The sequence below is a fragment of the Meles meles genome, chromosome 12 (genome assembly GCF_922984935.1).
Source record: "Meles meles chromosome 12, mMelMel3.1 paternal haplotype, whole genome shotgun sequence".
Lineage (NCBI taxonomy): Eukaryota > Metazoa > Chordata > Mammalia > Carnivora > Mustelidae > Meles > Meles meles.
The window spans coordinates 45,717,744-45,737,036 of NC_060077.1; the positions used below are offsets into that span (position 1 = coordinate 45,717,744).

The 19,293-nt window shown below is 36.7% G+C and overlaps 1 protein-coding gene across 2 annotated transcripts in view; it reads left to right on the forward strand.

Annotated features, from left to right (window-relative positions):
• Positions 1 to 373: 373 nt before the first annotated feature.
• The window catches only part of THOC1 (THO complex 1), a 53,971-nt gene continuing 35,051 nt past the window's right edge, over positions 374 to 19,293 (forward strand). The window contains exons 1-9 of one of the 2 annotated variants that reach the window (XM_046024534.1): positions 374 to 464; positions 2,643 to 2,716; positions 2,811 to 2,871; positions 4,102 to 4,168; positions 7,463 to 7,581; positions 8,012 to 8,060; positions 8,764 to 8,859; positions 14,489 to 14,571; positions 17,881 to 17,954. In XM_046024534.1, coding sequence (XP_045880490.1) covers positions 411 to 464; positions 2,643 to 2,716; positions 2,811 to 2,871; positions 4,102 to 4,168; positions 7,463 to 7,581; positions 8,012 to 8,060; positions 8,764 to 8,859; positions 14,489 to 14,571; positions 17,881 to 17,954 — 677 coding nt within the window. In that variant the 5' untranslated portion in view covers positions 374 to 410. The remainder of the gene's footprint in view (positions 465 to 2,642; positions 2,717 to 2,810; positions 2,872 to 4,101; positions 4,169 to 7,462; positions 7,582 to 8,011; positions 8,061 to 8,763; positions 8,860 to 14,488; positions 14,572 to 17,880; positions 17,955 to 19,293) is intronic. The other variant, XM_046024535.1, reaches the window with a different exon arrangement.

Genomic DNA, 19,293 nt, shown 5'->3' on the forward strand with positions numbered 1-19,293 from the left:
ACCACCTGCCCCGGATTCCCAGGCGGCGGTTACCTTCCCGAGCGACTCAGTAAGCCTTACTAGCCGTCATTCACCCAGCTTCCCCAATCAGGAAAATCACTGCAGGTGCGCGTCCCGGCCTATTCCCCGCCAGGCAGCACCGAGCTTACAGGGCGAGGACGCCCATATGCCGTCACCCCAAAGGTTCTCCACGAATCCGGACTGAATACGGTGTGGTTGACTCAGCCTTCCTAACGGCGGCTGAACTCTCCCCACAGTAGTTCCCACCCCCTTGGCTCACAGGCCACAGCGGGCCCACCCCCTTGGCTCACAGGCCGCTCTAGCCGCTCACGGAGACACAATCTCGTTGCTCTCGCTTGACGTCATCCGCGGGCGCCGCAGCGCGGTGGCGGGCACGCGCAGCCGAGAAGATGTCTCCGACGCCGCCGCTTTTCAGTTTGCCCGAAGCGCGGACGCGGTTTACTGTGAGTGCACAGTGGGCGGGTGGGGCCCTAACCCGGCTCTATCTTTTTCCTCCTTTCCCAGAAAATACCCGAATTTTGCCCTGGGGTAAAGCGGGAACTGAGGTGTGTACGCCGCGGTGTAGGCTCCCGGCCCCGTCGGGGGCTGGGAGGTGGGAAAGACGCATTACTTGCCTCTTCCGTGCGTCCTGTGCTGTCTGCCGCCGTCCTTCTGCTCGCAGGTCTCTGAACCCGGCGTTCTGGGCGCCTTTGTGACCGGCGTGGAGGACTCATCCGCAGACTACCTCCGGTGCGGTCGAACAATGTTCTGCAGTGCTCGCTTAGCCGGACAGGTGTCTCCAAAATTGCTTAAGGGTCAGGGCGCCTGTGGTTTTAGCCCAGAGAATTGGCTCCTGCTCCGCCTCTAAATCGGCCAGGTGGTGGTTCCGGCCTCTTACTCACCACCCTTTAACCCCCCATATCTCACTCCTAAGACGTTAACAAGGAGCTCCTGAGTAGGAAGAGGCAAACAGACCAGCTTGGGAATTGTTGCCGGCTGTCATTTTATTCTTACACAATGAGGAAGAGTAGTTTGAGCATTTGGGGAAACGCCTTGCACAGCGTTTTCATGTTAGCTTATTTAACTCAGAATAGCACAGTGAAGTAGGCAAAGTTCTGTTAACCCTGGTGGATGAGATAGAACTTGAGACCACATACACCCCCCCCCCCCCCCCCAGTAAGGTGATGTACCTCGCTGGTGTTTCTGACTTCAGGCCCAGCATTCTTTTTATGTTGCCCATCGAGCATGAAGAACCCTGTTCTGAGTTGGTTGCCTGTATTTCTTTTCAGAATTTGCACCAATATTTCGAGTCATGATTCGACTACTCAAATATTTAATGGTGCTTACCTAGTTCTAGTAACGCCAGAATAAAAAGTTTTCTTGTGTGCAGGTTATTTTTTAATTCCATACGATGAGGGTTGGTTGGTTGGTTTGTTAACCAGGTTATATTTTCTTTATGCCTTCAGAGTCGTTTTCTTTCTGTGTATTTTGCTGTAATCCCTGGTGCTCTGAAATTCTGCTAAGAGTAACTACTAGAAATATCCAGTATTATATTAGTCCCCGAGGGGATTTGAGATTAGCTAGTGCAGTGGCTCTTAAGGTTCAGTGTGCAATGGAATCACTTGGAGAGTCTGGTTTAGTAGGTCTGGAATGGAGCTTGAAAGCTGCATTTCTCATAAGTTTCCAGGTAATGCCACTGCTGCTGTTAGTAATAAGCATCTACCATAGCCCCCTTATTTAAGAGGAAACTGAAGCACAAAGAGGTAAGGAGATATGCCCAAGATTACACAGTCTACTCTTGGCAGAGTCAGGAATAGACATTTCCAGTGTAAATCAAACTCATGGGGGTGATGAGATGACTTTCCTAGTGTATGTGAATTTTTGCAGAATGAATTACTTTGCAGTATTTTTGTCTTTCATATTTATTTTTTAAGGTTTTATTTTTAAATAATCCCTACACCTGGGGGTTTGAAGTTACAACCCCAGTGTCAAGAGTAACATGCTCTACCTACGAGGCCAAACCCTCTTTTTATTGTTTTGGCTTTCAGTTATGACTAAGACAATTAGCAAGTATTCCTTGTTGACCATGTGTCAGGAACTGGGTTGATCAAACTAGAGAAGGGAGGGCTTGCAATGGGTCTTGAAGAATGGATAGAATTTTCACGAGCAGGTGGGAAGAACAGTGAGTGAATACTTGATAGATAATGAAAAAAGTAGGTAGACCTTCGTGGAGACTGTGTTAGGTGGTAGTGGGAAATAAGGTTGGGTAGACTGAGGGAGATAACATCAAGGACCTTGAGAGGGAACTATGACATTTTAAAACCAAAGCTTATAAATAAGAGCATTTAGAAAATTAAAAAAAAAAAAAAAAAGGCAGAATACGCTCATGAATGTGATATTTAAAGAAATGGTAGGAGGGAAAGCCTGGAATGAGAAAGTCTAGTTGGCAAGCTCTCATCAAGTTTAAAGTGATTAGAGTGTGTATCATTAAATGACATTTGAATAAGAATTACCGACAGAATGATAGGTGGTTTTTTCCCAAGTATAAGTGTTTCCAGTTAGACATACTGTTGATTAGTGATGTTTTTCAGTAAATAATGAGCAAAAATCTTTCCACTTACATGCTATTTTTATTTTTCTAGAAGTCTACCAGAGAGGCCCTAAACAACAAAAATATAAAGCCATTGTTGAGTACCTTCAGCCAATTACCTGGCAGGTAAGGCATTGATATCCGTAAAATACACTTGCCCAGATCTTTATACTTTACCTTAAGCTGTTTGAAAAATGCAGGTGTCTTTTGTTTTTAATAGTGAAAATGAAAAAAAATGTACCCTTGACCAAGCTTTCAGAGGTGTTCTTGAAGAAGAAATTGTAAGTATGTTTTTCTTTACTGTTAAAATTTTGTTGCCAAATTAATCAGTGTTATTTTTTAAATTGCTTTTATCCTCAGAGTGGATATTTATACAAGATTATTTTTTCTACAGTGAGCTTGCTACTTTGTGAAAGCTGATTTGCTCATAGCCTAGGAATTATGTAATAGTTAAGATTTTGACAGCACAAGTATAATTAAGGGTTTGGTTTAATGAATGAGCTCTCTCCAAGTGAATATAAGAAAAGTTGTTACGAGATTTTCCTGAGCTAGAACTGTATTTCACATTGCTCTCACATTGCTCTATAAACAGTGGCACATTCTTTGGTAGCATCAAAGGTCTAGTCCAAGGATGTTCATCAAGGGAGCTGGGATTCCATGTCCTCATTTTCCTGAGGTAGCCTCATCAATTAGCATACAAAAATAACCAGAGTCTATCCAACTTGAGCAGAAAAATTTAACCTAATCATGAAAATTCTGAATTTGTTTACCATTAGAGGGGCACCGAAAGGAAAGGAAAACTTTCAGCACTTTATTCTTGGTTAAGTGAAGGTTGTGTCCCAAGAAGCTAGATCCTTTTTTAATGGCCAAATACAGTTCCTTTCTTTTGAACAGTTCTGTATCAAAACTTGTTTTTGTCCTCCTCTTCAGACCTAGTCACTTACATGTTGTAAGGCCTTGGGCAAGTTACTTTGCTTTTCTGAGCCTCAGTTTCCTTTGTAAGAGAGAATATAACATTCCTTCAAGGTCGTATGAAACAACACATAATGAACACTCAAAAAATGCTAGTTTCTATAATGTTATAGAATCTAAGTAGTTCCTCACTTCTATTCAAACCTTTACTTAGACATATTGATGCCCCAGTACAATTAATTCCCCTGCCCCTGCCTTTGCCCTGTGCCTTTGATTAATATGGCCTCAGCACTTCTGTACTTGATTAGCTTGTAGCCATCATCATGCTAATGTAACCGTCTTCCTAAGACCATTGGATTTTAAGTAAATCACCTTTTATTTATAATCACCCTTACTATTTACTGGATCTATTTTAACAATGATTCTATTACTATTAGTCATTTTTTGTATTTTCATCTTAGAAAGTAATTTTGTTTTCTATAAGAAATATGTTTATCTTCTATTTCTTATGCTTTAATGTCAGCGGATGTGTTTTTATTGTTACCAAACTAGTCTTGATTCTGGCCTCTAAATCAAATTGTTTTTTCCTCTGTTGGTAGATAAATCACTCATCATGTGAAAACGTTTTAGCTATTATTTCTCTTGCTATTGGGGGAGTAACTGAAGGTAAGTACAGTGTTGTTTTTCTAAAGTAATCATGGACGTGACATACTTTATTTAGAACTTATTCTCCCTATACCTCTCCATCTATTTGATTTTGTTCATTTTTCAAGTTCTGCCTATCACCTTTGCCAGGAAGTTGTCCCAATGAAATTAGCTCACACTTCCTCGTCTCTAGCATACTGCACACATTTTGGCACTTTCTTTGTTCTCCAGTTGTTTCATTCATTCAGTAAATATTATTTGAGCATCTACTATGTGCCTGGTACTGAGGTAGGACTAAAAGATTCAATGGTAAAGAAAACATATCCCTGCCTACAAAGAGCTTAGTGGCTAATGGAGGAAATGGATGTGTAAATTTTTTACTGAGGTGTGATTACTGTGAAGTGTGGTTGAAGTTTCTAAACTCTAAAGGAATCAGGAAGTCTTAGAAGGAAAGCTGTAACAAGAGCTGGGATATGAGGGTTGATGGATTTGTTGGGCAGAAAGAGAAGGAAATACATAGCTATGTAAAGGCAAGTTCAGTCTGGCTGAAGAGTTGGATGGAGCAGAAGGGTGAGAGGATGATGACTGTGGTGATGAAGGACACAGGGAAGTAGCTTAGGGTCATTTGTGAAGGGCTTTGTATACCATGCTAACAGGGAGCTATGGAGGAAGAGTTAGATTGGGAGAGACTGCTGGCAGAAATACTAGTTAGGGGACTCTTAAAGTGGTTGCAGTGGCAGTGAAAGATAATTTCAAGAATAAAAAAGGCATATAGGAAGTACACAGTGCCTAACACATGATAGGAGCTCATTAAGTATTTGCAGAAAGAAGCAGTGAAGTGCAAAGCGTTGCTTACATATTTATTATTTTGATACCTATTCCTACAGAAACTAAACCATTCAAGGTAAAAATGGTTTGCTGGTGTAGCAGCAAGCCATTCTGTGAACTTAAGCATAATTCATAAATTCTAACTTCACACATTTAACTTTTATTCAAGATGTTCATTCATTCAGCATACTTGAATGGGTGCTGCAGTGGATTGTTCCTTGCCCAGTTTCTGTGAAACAGCAGTCTGCTTAGTTCATTGATTACCTTAATGTGTTACTCTTGTAGACTGGTAGTATTTTTAACTCTTGAATTTGTACAAAGTCTATTTTTAGAACGTTTATTTGAGAAAGATAAGGATTTTTGATAAAAGCCTAGATGCTTTTTCCTTTTAATTGGATGGGAAAAAGTCCTTCTGGAGAGAGATTATTATTGTATTCTTTATGTGACATGTTTTCAAATTATCCATAAATATGTTTTGTTGAATTCAACTCAGCAGATATTTATTGAGCTTCTGTTTAGTGTCAGACACTCTCCTGGTTAAAAAGTACAAAAACGCCTGCCCTCAGAAAGCTCGTTGTCTACCTAAAAATAAACAAGATATGATAAATGCTGTAATTTATTTATACTGTGCTTTTCAGAAGTGTAGATGGAGTGGCTTGTTGAAAGGTATCAGGAGTTTTTTTAGATATACTGATATTTACTGTGTGCTTTGAAAGATGGAGCAGGAATTTTCCATGTGATAGAGAGGAAGAAGACTGAATAGACAGAAAAAAGCATTGTATACAAAACCATGGAAGTATCAACATAGCGAGGTGCTTGGGAACTGAAGAGAGTATCTGTGGACAAGGTTAAGGTGAAGCAAAGAGGATGTGCAGAGGCTGGGGCGCACACAGGTTGTGAAAATGCTGGGGGAATCACACTATAGTCCAGTTCATCAGAGTCATCCATGAATCTCTATTTTTAAATGAGATTGCAAAGCCTGAGCTTAGTTTTACTGAATCAGAATCTTGGGAGTGGAATCTAGCTAATTTTATTAATTTATATAATTAAACATAAGTTTATTTATGTCAAACTATGCTGCAGCTACAGGCAGGAGTATACCTCTCAAAGCAGACATTAGGTCAAAGGGCATATAGTATCTCAGAACCTTCAGTGGTGAGGGAGTTCAGCAGTTGTCTGCTCTCATCTCTGGTTTTCCTTCTCCCCTCTGTAATGTCCATGGCAGGTGGTCATCTAGCATCTATGCCAATTGATGGGGCTTACTGTTTTGATTTCTATTAGATAATCTTGTCAGGTTTCCCTTAAACTGAGTTGCAATCTGCTTCTTTATGCCACCCACTGGTTCTTGGCAATTTCCCTCACATCACATTCCAGATGTGATCATACCAGTGCAGAGTGGGGCTGGATATATTACTTCCCTTTTTTGAACATACTATATTAACTGCAGTGTTTGGGGCTTATAGTGCTCCCCAAATATTTTCTTTGCATACCACGCTTAAAAGGCTACTTTTCTTAAACACTTAATGAAGTGTTAGTGTTACCTTTAAATAGAATAAGCAGGGAGATGAAAATATGTTTAGCTAGTCCAAATGAACTTTTCTTTAAAAAATGTTTTAATTTATTGCTTTAGTTAATGACTTTTGAAATAACAACTTTTTACTATACCATTCTTTCCCCTGAAACAGTGCTTTTATTTTAAATGTTTTTTAGTTAAAATCAGTATCGGATTTTTTTATTATCTTTTTTGAAGGTAAATCACAAAGATATTTAGCAACATTATGGAACATTTAGAAATGAGCAAAGGGAAGATATTATTCATAATTCCTCTACTTTAAAAAACTACCATTCATTTTGGTATATGTTTTTAGTTTCTCTAGTCTTCTTAAAAACCTTTATTGTTGTAACCATAATATACGTACAGTTTTGAATCCTGCCTTTTTCACTTAACATTATATCATAAGCATTTTCCAAGTTATTATAGTCGTCATAACCATCGTTTTTAATTGGCTGCATTATATTCTTTTGAATAGCTTAGTGGTGAAGAAAACAGACTGTGGAGCCAGACTGCCTGGGTTCGTATCCCAGCTCTACCACTTACTGGCTCTATGGCCTTGGGCAAGTTATTTAACTTCTCTGTGTCTCAGATTTCCCATTCTGTAAACTGGAGGTGATATTATCTGCCTCATAAGGTTATAAGGATTAAATGTGTTAGTATACGTAAAGCACTTAGTGTGCCTGACATATAGTAAATGCTCTAGAAGTGTTATCAGGAATTATCATCATCATTATTATTGAGTGCACATACCAAAATTTACCTAAGTATGTCCCACTTAGGGACTTTTAGGTTGCTTCCATTTCTTGTCTCTTAAAAATTTGTTAGGAGTGACTAAGTGTACTATTAAGATATTCTTCAGAATTATTTTGCATGGGCTATTTTACTGTACAGTTTTTTTTAAACTTTTAAATTGACTTGTGCTCCACTTGAAGGTATTTGTACCGCCTCTACACCTTTTGTATTGTTGGGAGATGTTTTGGATTGTCTTCCTTTGGATCAGTGTGACACAATATTCACTTTTGTGGAAAAAAATGTTGCTACTTGGAAATCAGTAAGTGCCTTCGTTTCTTTTTCTGCTAACATCTTTCTGTAGATCCAGAGTTCAGAAGATAGATTTTTTTTTTTTGCTTATATTTTAGTATTGCTGACTGCCAAAAATTTGTCCTTCTAAGGGAATTCTATTGCTGTCTTGAGGGGCCAAGTAAGAGTCATGGTGTAGAAAAAGTTGAAGTGCAAAATTTGACTGAGTAGAACAATTAATTTGAAAATGCACACTTTCCCGTGTTTAAAACAGTTATTTAGTATCGTGTTTTGTTATATACATTAAAATATATTTAATTGAAAATGCTCTTTGTGGGGAAAATAGTGAAAGTGGCATAGTAGACTCAGTGTATGTCAGTATTTAATATTGTACTTGCTGTGACTTATTGAAGAGTTCAAAAACTTCTGAATAGTAATAGTATTTTCTGTCTTAATTTCAGAACACATTCTATTCTGCTGGGAAAAACTATTTACTACGTATGTGCAATGGTAAGTAATTCAGTTGTAAATGATTGTTTTTTAAAACAAATGTTTTTTTTCTTTTTTTAAAATTTAATTTAATTTTTTTTTGTGTGTGTGTGTTCCAAAATTCATTGTTTATGTGTTAAAAAAAAAAACAACAGGTGGTTGAATTAAACACAAGTGATAAAATTTTAAAAATAGATTAGTATCTTCATTTTTAAATAACAGACTGATTTATTACAACTGCTCATTCCCTTTAAATTAAACTGTTCCTGGGGCGCCTGGGTGGCTCAGTGGGTTGAGCCTCTGCCTTCGGCTCAGTTACGGTCAGCTCAGGTCATGGTCTTAGGCTCCTGGGATCGAGCCCCAGGTCAGGCTCTCTGCTCAGCAGGGAGCCTGTTTCCCCTTCTCTCTCTGCCTTCTTGTGATCTCTCTCTCTGTCGAATAAATAAATCTTAAAAAAAAAACAAAAAAACTGTTCCTATTGTGGGTGTAAACTTAAAACCAAAAAAAAAATTCAGTAAAGTTTATCTTGCCCATGCTAAATTCATTTTATTCCTGATTTTTTTTTTAATTCCTGATTTTTTTAATGCTTTTTTGAAACAATAGTTTGTACTCCCAATTTTGATGACTACTTTAGGAAAATACTCTTGACAGACTAACAAATCTGGGTATAGTTATAATAAACATAGAATGATTTCCTATAACCTTCATTTCCATATATTGTTAGACCTCCTGAGAAGATTATCAAAATCCCAGAATACAGTCTTCTGTGGACGAATTCAACTCTTTTTGGCCAGGCTTTTCCCTTTATCTGAGAAATCAGGTAAGCTTTTATACATTAATTAATGCTTTGAAGGAAAATCTTTTTCAGTTTTTAATGGATTAGAAGCTGCTCTGATGATATAATGATGTGTGGTTATATGTGATGATACAATACAGGTAACCCTTAAAGTCATTGATTTTTTTTTTTTTTTTTTTTGAAGTATAGATGACACGTATTAGTTTCAGATGTATAGCATAGTAATTTAACAGTTGATTCTTTTCAGGTTCCAAGCTTATTAATAATAAAAATGTGTAGTTGAATCACACATATGTAGATATGAATTGTCAAGTCTCTATTTCATTTTATAATATACGCTGATTTTTCTGCTTCCATTTTCTCCCTCACAGTCACTATTTAGGCACACTTATTTCCTTTCTTTTAACATTTTTTATTGTGAAATATAGCATTCATATAGAAAAATGCATAAAATAAATGTATACTATAATTATTCTGAATCAAATCCTTATGTAACCACTGTCAAACTCCAGAAATGGAATATAACCAGTTCTCCAGAGCTCTCCACATTCTGTTCACATATGCCAGATTTTAATACCTCTTTCATTTAGTCTTCCTTCCCTTAATATCTGGCTAATATACCACCTACTTCATATGTTGTGAGGACTAAATGAATTAAGATACATGAATAGCTTACAACAGCGCGTGCATGTAGTGACACCCACAGTATATGCTGGCAGTGGTTTCTATATGTTTCCTTTTTTGTCACATTAGATCTGTGTTCTTTTTTTCCTTTCCTACTTATTTAATGTGATCAAGACTAATTTAGATTACTAAGGTATTTTCTGCTTGTATTTCTTACCTTCTAGTTGTGGAAAATCTCCCCCTTAGACTTTTCTTTAGTGCAGGTCTATGTTTTGTCTGAAAATCTTTATTCTCGAAGAGTGATTTCAATACATAAAAGATTGTAGGTTGGCACTAGATAGAGGATTTCATGGTGTGTGAGATAACCCTGCCTTCTGTCTTCCCTTGTTCTGTAGACAAGACAAATATCAGTGTAACCTCTTGGAAGATAATCTAGATTTTTTTTTTCTCTCTTTGCTCTTAAGATTTTTTTTCTTGGTTTTGGGTTCTTTGGATTTTTTTCCCATTTGTACTATGATGTATCTTACTGTGGATTTCTTTATCATGTTTGGGATTTGTGGGATCTTAAATCTGTGGATTAGTGTCTCATCCAGTTTGTAAAAATTTTAGCCATTATTTTGTCAAATATTGTGTATGCCTCTTTCTTTTCTTTTCTTTCTGGAATTCCAGTAAACATTACTACACCTTGTCCCATATCCTCTCTTATTTTTTCTATATTTTCATCTATTTATCTCTAGTTGTCACCTCTGAATAGTTTCTTCAGAATGGTTTTTCAGTTCACTATCTCTTTCTTAAGCTATGGATGATCAGCTGCTAAATGAATTTTTAATTCTAGTTTTTGTTGTTTTCATTGTATTTTATTTTTATTTTTCACTTGTTGAAGGTCTTCTTTAAGTGTGCTGTGTCACTTTCTAGTTTCTTATTCCCCACTCATATTTTCAATCTTGTTCTTTGGTTTTTTAACCAGGATAAGCGTTGTTATGTATCTGATCATTCTAGTACCTTCAGTCTTTGTGGGTTTGTTTCTATTGTTCCTCAGGATGTCTTATCTGTTTGAGTATCTGGTGAGTGTTGGATGTTACATTTGAGAAAATATTGAGGGATTAGTCTCGGTATAGATACTTTTAGTCTTGGATGGATACTTTTCTCCAGATAGAGTTCTCATTGCTTCTGCCAGGCACCTTTAGAAGGAGGCTATCACCAGTCCTTCAAACATTGAGAAGACTTGGCACTGAACTATGGTTTGGTTTATTTTAACCTGAGACTTATAACCCTACAGGTTCCTAGCATTGAAGATGGTTGGGGTGGGATTTATTAGATTCCCTACCCTTTTTGGGCCCAGATTTGTTTTTAAAATTCTAGCTTCGGGAAGTTACAAAAAGGATAGCTCAGTTTTACAACTGATTCTTCTCTGTTTGGCAGATGTACGCAAGACAGAAGTGGCTTTAAGTATTCATGATGCATTGCTTATCTTACTGCCTTCTGGATGTTTGCCACATATTCCTTTCTTGTTAGCTCTTTACCGTTTTAAAAAACAAACAAACAAACAGCATTTTTTTACTTCATTGCCTTGAACAGGATGTGAACATGGTTTATACCCTGTGAATTTTTATGGAACTAATGTAATTTATGCAAGTTTTTAGTTGTTTTAGTAAGGTTGATCTGAATTAATTAGCTAATTTGGCCTTTTGTTACTGGAAACTCACCTTTTTTGTTTTTTTAAAAGCTTTCAACATGTGAGTCCACATATACAATTCACCATTTAAAGTGTGCAATTCATTGTTTTTTTAGCGTATTGACAGAGTTGTACAACAATGACTACAGTCTCATTTTTTTTTTCCTACCCTGTACCTAGTAACTGTCACTCCCCACTCATCATTCTTACCCTCTCCTCAGGCCCTAAACAGCCACTAATTTGCTTGTTCTCTATAGATTCTGGACATTTAAAAAATGGAATAATGAAATATGTGGTCTTTTATTGACTGACTTTTTTTTTAAGATTTTATTTATTTATTTGTCAGACAGAGATCACAAGTAGGCAGAGAGGCAGGCAGGGAGCGGAAGAAGCAGGCTTCCCGCTGAGCATAGAGCCCGACATGGGGCTCGATTCCACAACCCTGGGATCAGGACCTGAGCCAAAGGCAGAGGCCTTAACCCACTGACCCACCAGGCACCCCTTGACTGGCTTTTTTAACTTGGCATACGTTTTCAAGATTTATCTGTGTTACAGCATGTATCAGGATTTCATTTTTTTTTAAATATTCTCAATATGGATATTGTCACATTTTGTTTATCCATTCCGTTGATGGACATTTGGGTGGTTTCTGCCTTTTTGCCGATTATGAATAATGCTGCTGTGAACTTTTGTTTATAAGATTTTATTTGGACATATATTTTCATTTCTCTTTGGCATATACCTAGAGTGAAATTGGTAAGTCATATGGTAACTCTATTTAAATTCTTGATGAACTACCAAACTGTTTTGCAAAGAAGCTGCACCATTTTACAATCCTGTCATCAATGCATATGATTCCAATTTCTCCACATCCTTGTTAACACTTACTGTTGTCTTAATTTTTTTATTATAGCCATCTTAGTAGATAGGACGTGGTATCTTGTGGTTTTGATTGGCATTTTCCTAATGACTAGAGATGTTAAGCATCTTTTCATGTGCTTACTGGTCATTTGTATGTCTTCCTTAAAGAAATGGCTATTTAATTTTCCATTTTAAAATTGGATTGTCTTTTTCTTAATCAGTTGTATGAGTTCTCTTTCTATTATAGGTAGTACACTCTTATCAGATATGTAATTTGTGGATATATTCTCCCATTCTGTGGATTTCCTTTCACTTTATTGATAGTATTGTTTGCAGCAGAGAAGTTTTATATTTTGATGAAGTTTGATATATCTGTCTCTTCCTTTGTTGCTTGTGCTCTAGTGTCATATCTAAGAAATCATTGCCTAACCTAAGGTCTAAAAGATTTATTCTTGTGTTTTCTTATAAGAGATTTAGCTCTGTGGTCCATTTTGAGTTAATTTTTGTGTATGGTTTGAGGTGGGAGTCCAGTTTCATTCTTTTGTGTGTTAACACCCAGTTGTCCCAGCATCATTTGTTTAAAAAACCATTCTTTCCCTATTGAATTGGCATCTCACCTTCTTTAGGCCTTCAAAATCCCAGGGTCAGTAGAACCTTAGGGTGTTGACTCTAACTCTTCCCTCTGTAAACCTTTTTGTTCTTTAGTGTCACAGTACTGACTTTTTTGTTTTTTAAGATTTTATTTATTTATTTGACAGAAATCACAAGTAGGCAGAGACGCAGGCAGAGAGAGAAGGAAGCAGGCTCCCTGCCTAGCATAGAGCCTGATATGGGGCTCAATCCCAGGACCCTGGGATCACGACCAGAGCCAAAGGCAGAGGCTTTAACCCACTGAGCCACCCAGGCGCCCCCCTAGTACTGACTCTTGTTGTCGGTCTCAATTTTACTTCCTCAGGAAGCCTCTCTTTCAGCATCTAATCTAAACCTGCCACTGCAGTCACCCATTATCACCACCTGATTTCAGATCTCTTCCATCTGGCATTTTCAGTGTATTTGTGTTTTTTACTTCTGTGATCTCTGTGCCTAGAACAGTGCCAGACACCTAGTTGCCATTTAAATCTGTGATAAATGAAGGCTGTGTTTTGTGAAACTAAATGTGCCCCCTCCTAAGTACTAATTTGTAGTTTCTTTCCTAGAAGTTACAGAAGATAGAAGAATAAGAACAAGATTTCAATTCTCAGCTTTTTTTTTTTTTTTTTACATTGCATAATCTAAATTTGGTTGTGATATGCCCTCCTTATAAAATGTGGCTGGATTTAGAATGTTAATTTTTTTAGGGATATGTGAATTTAGTTCAGGAAGGAGAGTGGCCTGTAAATTTCCTTTCCTATAATCTTGTTAGATTTTTTGTAGCGGATTAAACTACTTTCATAAAATGAATTGAAAATTTTCACATTTTTCTTCTTTTCTGGACAAGTTGGAGTAATTGTGTATTTCTCGTGAATGTTTGGTAGAATTTATGAGTAAGAAAGCCACAATAAAGTTTTGTGGCTATGGGTTTGATTTATGTAACAGATTTGGAACTATTCAGCCTTTCCTTTTTTTCTTGAGACAGTTTTGGTAACTTTTTTCCCTCTGGAAATTTGTGAATATTATCTAAAATTTCAAATGTATATTATTTATAGCTTTGTTTTTCTTTTCTATTTTTTTAAATTGAAGTATAATTAACATACAGTGTTTTGTTAGTTTCAGATGTATGATATAATGATTCAGGAATTCTATTACTCATTGCTCATCAAGATAAGTGTGCTCTTAATCCTCTTTATTTGTAGATCTCATCATTTTTTTTTTTTTCATTTTTTTTTTATTTGACAGAGAGAGATCACAAGTAGAGAGGCAGGCAGAGAGAGAGAGAGAGGGAAGCAGGCTCCCTGCTGAGCAGAGAGCCTGATGCGGGACTCGATCCCAGGACCCGGAGATCATGACCTGAGCCTAAGGCAGCGGCTTAACCCACTGAGCCACCCAGGCGCCCCTCATCATTTTTTTAAAGAACATTTTAGACCTCTCAGTGTACAGCATTACTAATTTAGCAAGACAGAGAGAAACCATTTTTTTCTTTCTCTTATTGACTGGTTGAAAAACTAATAATATTTTGCTAAGGGTAGCTTTAAACAATATATATCCTTTAATAAATGTTGTTTTTAAATTTAATTTCTAAATTATAAAAATAACACAACCTATTTCAGAAAATTTGGAAAATGAAGGAAAAAAAGTTGTTTGTAATTAATCCTACCACCCTAACATAAGCTAGGTTGGCATTTTGGGATATTTTCTTAGAAAGGATTTGGAAATCAAGTGTGGTGTTATTTCTGACTTGATCTTTTGTTTAATTATGGATTTATCATTTTATATGTTTTGGTTATATGACAACAAAGTTACAGTCTTTAGTTGTTTGGTGGAATTGCTTTGAAAATCTTCTCTTCTCTCTAATAGGTCTTAACTTGCAAAGTCAATTTAATCTGGAAAATGTTACTGTTTTCAATACCAATGAGCAGGAAAGCACCCTGGGTCAGAAGGTGAGGCTGATAAGAAATCTTACCTTATAAATAAAAACTTATAAAATCTAATCATATTTATAAGTATGTTCTAAGATAACTCCTGTGAATGGGTATTCTAAGTCACCAAAAATTTTGAAAACCTTTATTTCTAATTTATAGAAATAATGTGTATTCTGTGTAGAAAATGCAGACAAAACAGAAGTATTTAAAATAGAAAGTACAACTATCCTATAATCCAAGGCCCCAAAAATAACCACTCTTAGCATATCTATCTTTATAGGACTTACTGTGTATATAGTTTTATTCTAAAACTGAAGTCATACAATACATATTGTTCTGGAATCAACTTTCTTCTTTTAACATTAAAGATTTTTGTTTTGTTTTGTTTTATTTATTTATTTGACAGAGATCACAAGTAGGCAGAGAAGCAGGCAGAGAGAGAGAGAGAGAGAGAGGAAGGGAAGCAGGCTTCCTGCTGAGCAGAGAACCCAATGCGGGGCTCAATCCCAGGACCCTGGGATCATGACCTGAGCTGAAGGGAGAGGCTTTAACCCACTGAGCCACCAAGGCGCCCCTTTTAACATTATAAAATGGATGCATTTCTGTATCAGTTCATTTAGATCTTAGTGTTTAATAGTTTATATTGTCTTCTAAGTGGAAATTTATCGTAGTCCTGTCAATGGGCATTTAGATAATTTCTAATAGTGAAAACTGGTTAACAGCATTACAATGAATAGTTACTGTATATAGCATTGCTAAATTATGCAGATGTTGCCTTAGGATAAATTCCAGTAAATGAAATTGTTGTGTCAAATGTATGCATATATCAGATTTTATTAGCTGTTGACCAGTTACTTCTCAAAAAGGTTGTACCCATTTATATCATCACCAGTGGCACTTGGAGAATATCTGTCCATTTTCCCACAGCCTCATCCTGGAAATTACCAATTTTTAAAAATCTTTGCTTAATTGATACACAGTTGAAAAGTAAATGTTTGTTTTAACTTACATTTCCTTGGTTATTAGTGAAGTTGAGGGACCTACTATATATTTATTGGAATTTATTTTTCTGTGCCAATTAGAAACAGTGAGGAAGAGGATTACTTATTCATGCCATTTGCCCATTTTACTTTTGAAATGTCTTTTTCTTATTGGTGTGTAGAAGCTCATATTGAATATTATTAATTTATTGCCTACCATTTTGTTGACTTTTTTTCTCAGTTTATAGTTTTTCTTATAACTTTATTTATGGTGCCTTTGTTGTATAGAACTTTTAAGTTTGGATATAATTTAATGTTTGTTGGTCTTTTGTTTAGTTGTTTCTGGTCTTGTGTCATGCTAACGGCTTCCACTACAGAAGAATAAGTTATTGTTGTTTTCTTTTGATGCTTTTGTGATTTATTTTTTAAATAAATCTTTAATCCAGCATGAATGTTGGTATATGGAATAGGTTGTGTTATGATTTTATTTTTTCCAAACAGTGAGCCAGTTAACTCAGAACCATTTGTTAAATAATCCATATTTGCCCACTGATTTTTAAAAGGACATCAGCTATAATCAACTTTATTTTTATTTTTTTTTTATTTTTTTTTTTTTTAAAGATTTTATTTATTTATTTGACAGAGAGAGAGATCACAAGTAGGCAGAGAGGCAGGCAGAGAGAGAGGAGGAAGCAGGCTCCCCGTGGAGCAGAGAGCCTGATGCAGGGCTCGATCCCAGGACCCTGAGATCATGACCTGAGCCGAAGGCAGCGGCTTAATCCACTGAGCCACCCAGGCGCCCCCTCAACTTTATTTTTAAAGATTATGATATATCCAAAAGACAGTCCATAGTTGGCAAATTTCTGGACATTTAGCACTTGTTCTGCACTTAGGAACAAGTTATGAAGTTTGAAAAATTATTAATTAGATCTAGCTAATATCTCATAGTAAATTAGATTATTTTACGTCATTTGTTCCTTAAAATGTAATGATTATCAATTTGGAAATGATGTTGACTTAAGATTTTTTAAAATTTTAGAGGCGGGGGGGGTCGTAGGGGCCAGGGAGGGAAAAAAAATGAAACAAGATGGAATCAGGAGGGAGACATACCATAAGGGACTCTTTTTTTTTTTTTTTTTTTTTAAAGATTTTATTTATTTATTTGACAGACAGAGATCACAAGTAGGCAGAGAGGCAGGCAGAGAGAGAGAGGGAAGCAGGCTCGCTGCTGAGCGGAGAGCCTGATGCGGGACTCGATCCCAGGATCCTGAGATCATGACCTGAGCCGAAGGCAGCGGTTTAACCCACTGAACCACCCAGGCGCCCAATTAATTCATTCTTTTTTTTTTTTTTTTTTTTAAGATTTTATTTATTTATTTGACAGAGAGAGAGAGATCACAAGTAGGCAGAGAGGCAGGCAGAGAGAGAGGAGGAAGCAGGCTCCCTGCGGAGCAGAGAGCCCGATGCGGTGCTCGATCCCAGGACCCTGAGATCATGACCTGAGCCAAAGGCAGCGGCTTAATCCACCGAGCCACCCAGGCGCCCCTACCATAAGGGACTCTTAATCTCGGGAAACAAACTGAGGTTTGCTGGGGGGTGGAGGGGTTGGGATAGGGTGGCTGGGTTATGGATATTGTCGGGGGTATGTGCTATGGTGAGTGCTGTGAAGTGTGTAAGACTGATGATTCACAGATCTGTACCCCTGAAGGAAATAATACATTATATGTTAATTTTTAAAAAATTTTTTAAATGTTGTCTTTTACTTTGATGTATCTTTTGGTGCTTCTTGGACTATTTTATATAAACTTGCTATTTTGAATTTCTCACTGTAGAGCTAGCCACTCAGCATATCCTGAAGTGTTCCCCAATAATAAGAGTTCTCTGTGGGGTTGGGGAGAATTTTTATGGTCCAATTAAAGTTGGGGACAAAACTACTTAGGTATACTTTGAGTTATTTACTGCAATTCTTCAGAGTTCTTAATATACTATATATAAGTATATAACATACTTCTGTCTAAAAGATCATCATATATATTTCTAAAATGTATTTTGCCATAGACCCTTTATTCCCATAGAGGATCTACAGACCATGTTTGAAGAAATATTGATTTAAAACTTTCTGCTATATCTTCATGACTATCTTATATCATCGTCGTCGTACTGCTCTTGAGTTCTCAGATCCTTGTCACATAGAATTGCCATTGCCTTAAAGATTAACTGTCTAGACAGAAGTGCAACTAGATTTCTCTAACAGTGCTTGTCTAGCAATGTGTGAATGATGTTATTGCAGCATGTCTTCTGGCTGACAACTGCTTTGTGACAGACTGTATATTTTTTAAAATTTTAGCACACTGAGGATAGAGAAGAAGGAATGGATGTAGAAGAAGGTGAGATGGGAGATGATGAAGCTCCAACAACTTGGTGAGTTTTAGAAGTTCAGATTTCATGATTTACAAAACTAATACTTAAAAACTTATCAAGTACTAGTGTCAGGATATACACAAAGAGGAAGTAATCATGCTTGCAGATTTATTTGTATTTTTTATGTGTATTACTTAAAGTTATAAATCCTAAATCATTAATATGCTCTGTTAATTGGTTTCTAAATTATATGCTCACAGTTCATTGTTTACATGGTCTACTGTTTGCATATTCCTAATGTTTGGAAAGCCAACCATAGGCAACCTAAATACTCCTCCCCTTTTTCCTTCCATTTAACTTGATGGATGGACTTAGTGCCTGTGGATAATGGGCTGACTTTTTAATAAAGTGGAAGGAATTAGTCTTTCCGTCTTCTCCCCTTCCCACTCCCATCTCTTGTTTCCTATCTCATGTGCTAACTCTGTGCTTTCCTTCCAAATAATTTCTTCCTAATGCTGATTAGAAGCAATGAGGAAGAGAAAAAGGGAGATATGAAGGAAAATTTTTACTTCCAGGTGTCTGAGGTAACAAAAGTTATCATCAGTTGCAATTGAATTTCTGGAGGATCGAGAAGAGTTTCCAATATCTGCACAGGGAGATGTATTCCTGGCATTCCAGGTTTCAGATTCAAACACACATCTCCAAAGAAACTTTGAGAATAGTGTGCCTCCAGACTGAATTCCAATCCTAGTTGTGTAACCTTAAGCAAGTTACCTAACTTCCCTGAAACTCAGTTTCAGGGTCTTTAAAATGTAGTAATGCCACCTACTTGCTTGTTGAGATTATTAAATGAGATGCTGCTTGGACATGGTCTGTTAAGGTACAACATAGTTACCCTTATTGTTACCATAGTTGTTGATGTTATATATAATGAAATATGGAAAGCACTAGAACAGTATTTATTCAGTTGCTGTTATTACTAGCTATAGTTCTGTGTTTTGGGTTTGTTTTTGTTTTTTTTTTTTTTTGAAGACCTATTTGTTCATGTACATTATGGATAGAGTATGCTTTTGGGGTCTCACCTGAGCAACATAAAGGACTAAGCTCCAACATAACAGGTCACCTGAAATGTAAAAAAGAGCCACCAAAGACAAACTGCCCAATGCAGTTTTGTCTAGTTAGACTCTGCCGAAGCCTTTATAGATATGTCAGCCCCATTGATTGTTTATAGGCTGGTCCCAGTGGCGGAAAAATCACTTAAACAGGATTTAACACTCAGCTGCCTCTCAGTCTGTCACAATCATTATATTTTCTTTTTTTTTTTTTTCTTTTTTTATTGAAATGAAGTTGACATACAGTATTATATTAGTATAAGTATATACTTATACTATATACATAT